This window comes from Lottia gigantea (assembly GCF_000327385.1).
Source record: "Lottia gigantea unplaced genomic scaffold LOTGIsca_5, whole genome shotgun sequence".
Lineage (NCBI taxonomy): Eukaryota > Metazoa > Mollusca > Gastropoda > Lottiidae > Lottia > Lottia gigantea.
The window spans coordinates 5,672,789-5,682,690 of NW_008709715.1; the positions used below are offsets into that span (position 1 = coordinate 5,672,789).

Sequence of the window (9,902 nt, forward strand, 5' to 3'; positions counted from 1 at the left end):
CTATACACAGGGAAGAGGCAGATGTTTCGTCCCAGGTTAGACCCTTCCTTCCTAAATAATAACCAAATAAAACTGAAACATGAATAAATATTAAGCTTATAGTATACGGTACTTTTTCACTTGGTCCATAGATAAGGGCCCATCAATATCAGTGAAGAATAGACCAACTATTCAGTGTCAGTGTTGATTTTGAAGTGCACTAATCGGAATTTTGCCAAATAAATCACTAACATTATATTGGACTTCATGTAAGATAGTCTTTCAAAGTTGTTTTTCCATTTGCCTTGAAAAATGGAAACAATAACAGATGGACGCCATCTTGTATCCAATGAAGCCAACTGAGCAAATCGTCATAATACTGATGGCTAAATCCGTAATAACTTACTCTCTGGGTGTTGCGGAATTAACCCGATTAGTTGAAACATTTCTTTTAGACGTTCTCGATGACATTCTTTTTACTGCTATGGGTAATTATAATTCACAAATATCATGGCAAACTACTGATGATTAAAGTGCACCGTTGTCAAGTCAGGTCAGGTAATGCTACGACGCATGCGTGAAACATGTAAACAAACTAAAATACCTACTCATGGATTTTATGAGAAACGTAGCTGAGAAATAGGCCTACTTTAAATTGGTAATCAACGACACGAATTAAAAGCGAAATATCGATATCCCACATAAGTTACTGCATTGATACTGATATTATGGACTATCGGCCTGATCTCTGTTTTCAATTTTATTGGACTATAAATTAGTAGCCTACTTTCGGACGTAGAAAGGGTGATAGTCCGAACATAGAGATGCAATCAAACTATAGCCTACTGTCTGATATAACTGACATATAGTCCGAACCCAATTCTATGTCTGAACCCCGATCTGACAAGAGATTTCACCTATTTATAGCCCGAAAGTAGCCGACACACAGACTGAGTGAGAGGAAAGGGGATAGCAATATGCAACAGGAAGGGGGGAGGGGGGGTCTTAATGAGCCTAGATAGGCCTAGTGTAGAGAGTTCACAGCACTTGGAATCTCAACACCAACAGTTACTGGTTCCAGGAAGCCCAGCTCATAATTTCACTGAGTGAACAGAGCATATCATTTTACATTCTAAACTTTACCTTTCACGTTCAAATATAGGAGACGAAGATCTTGGATGTGCTGACTCTTCCTTGATCCCATAAATAGAGCCTCTCCTTGCCTCCCGCCCATGGCTGGTGTGACCCCTGTTAGAATAAGAGCGTGGGATAGGGAGAGTTTGACGAGAGGCTGACTGGATTTCCTCGGTATAAGGTGATGACTCGGCCGTTCCAGGGTAAAAACGGGTTGTTTTATAGACACATTCAAAATGTTTCATCTCGACGTGATGGCTATGTGGTAGATTTAGAGAAGGAATTGGTATTCCTAAAGTGTTATCTTTTAGAGATGCTCTTCTTCCACGATCGTGTTTCATTTTTGAGCTATGATCCTACTATCTGATGACGACAAATTGAAGAATTAAATCCTAAGTTCCATACAGAGAACGACGCTTTTGTAGCCCCAAGTTCATAAGGGAGTAAATAGGTCCAAGCCTAATTTCCATAGAATTAAGTTCTGCTATAAAGAAGGCTCCATTCGAATAGGCTACCACAGAGGAAATATTTTACATCTGATATCTACATAAAAATACACAGTTTCACAGAAGTTCCAGATAAGTTCCAAGCAGATGACCTATACAAAATAGAATTCATAAGCTACAAGTTCCGATCTGAAAAGTTCCATTAATTAGGTTTTTACGCCTAACCAGTAAATTTTAGTGCTACTTTCTTTTCAAAAAATGAAAACTAAATGGTACAAGACTATACTTTTCTATCATATCTAATCCCTTTGTTAAACGGGTAAACATCTACAGCTTTCAAAACAAAAACTTATATCTTATAAACAATATCAATAGGCCTATGACAGGTAAAATATCCATTAATCCTTTGTTGTGTGAATTCAAACACCTTGACCAGTAAGTGTTAGTTAATAGACCATTTCATTTCTTAACATGTTCATACCGAGCTTTCTATTTAATAAACTGCCCGTAAGCACCCACTCCCCTAACGAGTTTGAAAATTACTGTCTTACATGGAAGGCACCGGCGGTATAGGCCTACGTACATGCAGCTTAGCTTACTTATATATTCAAAGTCTTGTCTAACACATTCCTGAATATTTTAAATGGAATCACGTAGCAAATTTGATAAAGGAGTAGCCATTAACACATTCCAGAGCACATTTCAGAAATATTCTAAATCTTGACATGCAATATACCAATATCTTTAAGGTACCAAGAACAATCGCATATTACACAATATCAGAAGTCGAGTATAAACCATACTGAAATTCAAGTCAATACTGACTAGTCGCACACACTTTTCCCATCACCATTTTCACAAAAAATGTAACGGTGTTATGGGCTGCCACATTTACACAGTCGTAGCCTATACTCAAAATGAAGTGAATTATAAGGATCTAAAATTTGATATCAACTTCGCCCGTTCGTGTAAGTCATTAGTCATAATTTACACTTCAGTGTTATTAATACGTGAAAATATAATTGAAAATACATGTTGACTACGAATATGATTAATAGTGTTCAAATATTATCACAGTATTGGTGTACACTTAATTTACACATGTCGCCATATAGCACTACAGGTAGGTCTAGGTTCTCTTTGTTCAATATTTTCTTAACTTAGTTAGCCCGAGATAGGCTTAATTAGTCAATAATCAGTGCCAGAGAAAGCATATTGTATATATAATATCCTTGTATAGAAAGCATAATTTTTATACACTTTCAAATTTTACTACAACATACTGGTTCTGAGTTGTTATTAAAGGGATTGTAAAGAGGTTTTCTAAAAAAATACGTGCGTGTATTGGGGAGACTGACCGCACCAAATTGCACCATTCCAATTTTCAATCAGACGTCTGAGGTTCCTGCAATTCCACTAAAACTAAGTGAAGACGTCACACTAATCGCAAAGGACCTTATGTGATACAAGCATTTCGCGATTAGTGACGTTATAAAAGGCTTAGTTTTATAGAAAATTGGAATGGTACATATTGATGCTATCAATGTCCCGGATACACATATAAAATATTAGGAAACCTCTTTGAAATCCCTTTATTAACACTAAAGACATAGTAATGTTCATCAAGGGTGGTGTATAGGCACTATTGTTACTGTAGAATTTGTATACATTCTTCTCTTCCGTTGAGGTAATTAACTTGTTTAATTTCAAAGAAGTTATTAGTCAGCAGAATTTACTCCTTTCGCAATGGTTCTTAAAGTTCACAGTGAATCCATCACTGTTTTCTGTTTCTAGCAGATCCGGTACCAATACATCGTCTAATTCTGCTTATTAGTAAACGACGAATAACCTCACTTTATACCAAAATTAAACACTGACTTGAATTTAACTCATCAAAATGTTACATTAACAGCAATACCATACCCATTATCAGCGCTATTGCCTACACACAATGAACATATCCGAATAATGGAATAAAACACATAATGCATTAAAATCTCTTATCTAGACCTATATAACTATTGCATCTATATAAATTGTAATATTATCGTGTTTGGAATACCGATATTTCTAGGTGTATACAATCATTCTATAGACTAAACGTAGATAATGACCCTATAATCGTTAGGTAATGAATTTAATCAAGTAATCTCTCAAATGACTTAAAGTATCATTGTCTGCAATAGAATGACCCATTTCATTTTTCATTTTAAATTTTAAGGGCAATTAAAGTTGGCTTTACATTTTGTAATTCCATGGAGAGTTATATACATGTGTTACTTTTATACTTTCAAGATAGATGTAATGAACTTTAAAAATATAATACATAGTATATGAATTTATAAGCTTATACATTTTCTAGGCAATGTTTCTTTAATTGTTTCTGAAGAAGTTTGAACTTATATATAAAGTTTATTCAATTTTCTTCAAGTAGAGTTTTTGAAATTAACCTCAACTACAAACCAAAATCCTTATCTGAACGCCTTCAATATGGTGAATGAAGGGGTTAAGTAAATATATAAACTTCAGTATTTATTGACTTAAAATTTAATAATATCGTATCATTATGTAGATAAACTATCGATCTCTAGGTTACTGTCGCTATGTTTATCCCACAAAGTTCGATCACCTTCCTACCAACTAACAATATGAGCATATCACATACAAATCGCTATGATATTGTCTTGTGCAATTCACTGTATAGTATACTTATATTCATTTGTTTTTTTAGTACAGAATTTTCTTAGCACAGACAATAAAAAATACTGAAATAATACAGGAACCTTGCGGAACACCACAATTCACACACCCATTGAGATAAAGAAATCAACTAAATTCTTGATCATTTCGTGATTTTGTCTGATTTCAGCTCCTTTGTATACAGTTGAACTTGAATCTGATGCCGGTAAATGAAATATTATTTTTACAAAGGAAAATTTATAAAAAAAAATATTGTTTCGAAATAAGGCAAGTGTGGTGATTATCTTTAATGAAAAAAGTAGGCCTAAATCATTATAAAAAAATGTCGAGTTATTATAATAGTTTGTATCAGATATCCTATACTCCCAAATCAGAACCAAAAGTCATTCAATATAATAGAATATGAACTGAAATTAATTTTATAATGAAAAAAAGGAATTAGTTTTTTCGCTTTTAATGAATGATGCCATATAACTCGCGGTATGGACTCCGATAAATAAACTCTACAAATTGCCTACTTCTTATAGTTTTCTGTCACGAAATCTGAGTAATGCTTGATTCATTTGAAGAAAAGAAAAAAGTGATTTGTAAAAATCTATGAATGAAGGATTCCCCTAATGAGTTCTCAGCTTTGTATAAAGCTCTACATTATGGGTTGCGGTTGCAATAGATTTTTTAAATGGTATTCGCGATAACAACGTCATACATAATAATTTAATGAAGTTTTTCTTAAATTACAAATTCGGGAATCAGAATCGCGTAAATATGCAATAAGTGTCTCTATTAGAAACATACATTTGTAAGGAAATTTTGCAAATTGGTTTCCTTTCAATGGTACTTGCGCCTACTACGTCATACATAATATGGTCAAGTTTTTATAGAATCACAGACTATACTGTACTGTTACAGAAGCAGAATGACGCAAATAAGCTAAAAGTGTCTCTAATACTTGGTCAAATGTTTAATTTCATACATAAAAAAATCTTGAAATTTAAAAAAAGTCCTTACTGATAAACAATATTCTTATCTGAAAATCTCAACTCCTTGTCTCTACCAGGTGATAGGGGTGAAGAAGGGCTAGCAGCTCGGCTGATGTTTGGTGTCTGTAAAGTTTCTTGTGACTTTCTTCTTCTTTGGCTGTTAAAGCTCTCTGGCGCCAAAAACAGATTCTTTGAGTCTCTTCTGGTCTTCGATTGCTTACCCTTGTCCATCATGGCGAGTCCTTCACCTATGATCCACGATTGTTTATGCAACGTTTCGATAGTAATGCTCCAGCTATGATCGGTTCATGATCGTGGATTTGAAGCCAGACAGGAGAATTGGGAGAAATGAAATCAACAAACTCGTCTACATTAAGAATATTGGTAATAATAATATAGGAATTAGCTGGTAGGGGTCGGCCCTGATTTCTCACCAAATCTCTAGATTAGACATACTGATCCGATCTTCTCGACATGATTCACTAGATGGTAGACAGTAGACAGTCATGTTTTGTATTGCACTCTCCTTATAACACCAAAACAATACGTCCATTCATTATCAAAGTCAGCTAAAAAAATTTCTTAAATGAATAAAAAAAATTTTTTTTCAAAATCTTTCAGAATCATTCAATGGTTATTTGAGTATTTACGATAATTCAGTGATATCACGATGAAACGGGAATGGAGTTCAATCCGTATATTCAATCTTTCAATCACACGGATTAATAAGTTATATACCCATCACAAGTGCCATTCCACAAATAAGGTCCGAAAATTTCGTAGTAGTGCATCGTCCTCTTGAATGTACCACTGTAAGTTACATCACTTTTGTGTCCATTCTGGTCCTGCACATCCTGACTTATGATATATACCTGTCATACCTCTCAGTCCATTAGTTGGCAATAGTATATGGTTCCATTATGTTACTGATTGTGAGGGTTATGTACAGCACAAAGGTACGAAGGTAGAAGTCAGGTAGAGATTGATACAGGACGCATCAAGAACAGTAGTTTTCCCGGTACCATCCGACTACAAGTGGCTGCCGAGCAACACTGGTATGCAAGACAGGTGAGCGGTAATGATTTTCCGATAAATATAACAAATTATTTCAGGTATCGCCTTATCTTTTACTAATAGCCTTTCAATAACTTATTTATAGCCAAGACAGAAGACCATACTTCACAGAGCATCAATCAAATTTAACACCTCACTGATCCGGATAATCCCGACAATAATAGCCCTGATCTTCATGACACTAATATTCTTGGACAAAATCAATTATTCATTGTTTAGCAAATTGATGTATGTCAAGAAAGAATAAAAAAACAGATTAAAAAAAAATGTTGTTTTGCGCCTGTAATTATTGCGGATAAATTTTTTATTTTGTAATGCCGATCATGACAAAAGGCGGTAAAATCAATATTTAAAACTGACAAGCGAAATTTATTGACCGTAGAGACTAATGTCACGTTCCGAAGATCTATAATGATCTTTTATTTAAAAGACATGTTGAAAGTAAGGTCCAAAACACCATTCAATTTAAGAGATAATACTCTGGCAATATGAGATAATCTTTGATAGTGGTTATTTTCGTAAGTAGTAGTCGTATATATACATATTCTAATAAAGTATCTCACCATTGACTCCCCCCCCCCCCCTCCCCAACCCCTTCTTTTGTCATCGTTTTATTGCTTAGATGTGAATTGTTCATATGGACGTCTGAATAAATCAGTGTAACTAATATGAGAAACATCAAAGATCTGTTTGATTATAAACATTTACAACCATCAGTGATTTATCGTAACATCAAGACAATAGACCAAACTACATCTAGAGCCCGCAATACCGGACAATAGACCAAACTACATCTAGAGCCCGCAATACCGGACAATAGACCAAACTACATCTAGAGCCCGCAATACCGGACAATAGACCAAACTACATCTAGAGCCCGCAATACCGGACAATAGACCGAACTACATCTAGAGCCCGCAATACCGGACAATAGACCGAACTACATCTAGAGCTCGCAATACCGGACAATAGACCGAACTACATCTAGAGCCCGCAATACCGGACAATAGACCAAACTACATCCAGAGCCCGCAATACCGGACAATAGACCAAACTACATCTAGAGCCCGCAATACCAAGACAATAGACCAAACTACATCTAGAGCCCGCAATACCGGACAATAGACCAAACTACATCTAGAGCCCGCAATACCGGACAATAGACCAAATTATTTGACTAAGACATCTGACATTGAGCCAAGCACTATATATTTGCTATATTTGTCTGTAGAGCCCGGTACTATAAGAAGATATTTTTTAGTCTTGATTTTACCATTATGTAAAATATTACACGAGAAATGACAAAGTACATGTCTTTCTGAAGCAATATCATATTCGAAAAAAGATTTGGCGTCAACAACACCCACTAAGACCACCAAATTTCTTTCAAATCATAAATGTACTTCTACTTGACCACTACTGCTTCTTATGATGGTCAACTTTCCATCCTCCTTTGGTATATGAGTAATGAAACAACTTCTCTTCAACAGACTAATGAATAATACCACGAAGATGATATTATTTGCAACGATAATCAAGACTGAACAGTAATTTAATCTATGTGGGGAAATCTGTGAAGCAAAACAGGTTGCCATGGAAACATGACAGGTAACTCACCAGGAGGCATCAGGTACTGTGATAAAATTAGTTTAGAGTCGTATTGGAATATCAATATTTAAAGGCATAAATATAGTCGTCTTTTCCGGACCATTATTAACTTTTTTCTTAAACATATAGCTGATACAGCCGTAATATTGTTGCATTTGGACATAGTTATATCGGTCTGGAAAATCTAGTCGCCACTTCAACATGTAGAGGAAAGAGGAACTGAACATCAGATTTTACTAAAATAATGACATAAATGTAATGGTCTGGGTCTACAACAACGTTCTCTCGATGAATTCTTATATTTCTTTGGACATTGTTATAACGCCTCGATCTTGAAAGGATGAACTGTTGTCACTTCAGCATGTATAGTTTTATTGAGTTCAGAACAAACCGGGCGTCAGAATTTCGTTCAGTATATCAGTAGCTGAAATGGGATTTAGGTTTCGTATGCTAGGATTCAAGAGCATAAAATGCTATCAATGTTTTGTATGCCGATGAAAAATATCAGCAAAAAAAATCCCTACCTGTATCCAACACGAAATCTATTTATAGATTTACCAGAAGACACTCTCTCAGCATCCTCAGTTGAAGAACTTTGTCTTCCACTACTTTTACCACTACCTAGACTACCACGAGAATAGGTTCTAATTCTCTTACTACTTCCGGTCCTCGGAATTATATCCATTGTCAAATTGAACTTAAGAAATTATTACTGAAGCAATCAATGAAAAATGCGATGTCCAAAAACTGCATCTAAAGTTTCACCACTGTTTTTATAACAGGTCAGATTCTATATGTCCAGACTAGACTACACCTTCTCGAGCATGTGATTTCTGAAGTTTGGTTAAGCACGCCAGTCCTCTGACATAGACCTATAAAAGTACTTCTCCCCCGTCAAGAAACACCAGTTATCAATGTCCATTCGATCATTTCTGGCTGGATAAAGTCATTTTTTTACACTTGCACAAACTAACATGCAACTGCAAAACATGTATACAAGTATCTGTCCACAATTGTCTTGATTAAACTGGTCACATAATAAAGTTAATAGAACAAGTGATCCCAATCAATACTATAACAAATTGTTGTACAATATATGACCACTTAAAACGGGGTATATTTTAATTGTTGTACAATATATGACCACTTAAAACGGGGTATATTTAACTTAGATTTTGAGTCTCAGTATTAATAAATAAACAGTAATGGTCATAAACTAAAAGTTTGTCAACAAGATACTATATAAATTATATTGTTACCAATATCATACACAAAATAACTGTCTTTTCAAGTTGGATTTCTCCATGGTATAAGATGCCTGAAAATGATTTGTTGTCCATCCATTTGTCTGACTCAGTGACTCAAATAAAAACTACATGTACTTAGATTGCGGATCAACCTAGGCCGATATACCTATCGGTATTGCGATGAATATCATTATATTGCCACTGGAGACGAGAAGTGGAGGTATTAACAGGACTTTACCTGACATGCGCACAAAATAAGTCCTTTCCGAAAAAAACCCTTAAAAATATGATCCATGTATATGGGCATGGCCATTCTGTTCGGGGTGCATCATGCCTCTGTTATGCACCCCCTCCCACACCTCCCTTCAGTAAGAAATGAATTTCGAGCATATCCCTGACCGCTTGCTTGATGAAAATTTGAATGTAATTCCAAAATACACATGCACTCTTTCAGTTGTGTTGCATCATGAAGCAGTCATCTATTAGTAATAATTGGAATTTTGCTCATACATCATGCATAGATGTGAACTGGTATCATATTATACGGGAATCTATCTTTACTAATCCAATTTCTGACTGTAATATTGGTGAACAATGCGGTATGCCATTGGGTAAATGATAAAATATACAAACAATGGTGATGAATGTATAGAATACATTGTGATTGCCTTATCTAAATAATACACATTGTTATATTTTATTACTTTATCAATATTTTATTATAGATACAGGTA

At 35.0% G+C, this 9,902-nt stretch overlaps 1 protein-coding gene across 1 annotated transcript in view; it reads right to left on the minus strand.

Annotated features, from left to right (window-relative positions):
• Positions 1 to 1,454, minus strand: part of LOTGIDRAFT_229226 (hypothetical protein) — a gene marked incomplete at its 5' end in the record, with an annotated part of 29,653 nt that extends 28,199 nt beyond the window's left edge. The window contains one exon of the mRNA XM_009062157.1: positions 1,123 to 1,454. Within this exon, the coding sequence (XP_009060405.1) occupies positions 1,123 to 1,454 (332 nt within the window). The remainder of the gene's footprint in view (positions 1 to 1,122) is intronic.
• Between the last annotated feature and the right edge of the window lie 8,448 nt (positions 1,455 to 9,902).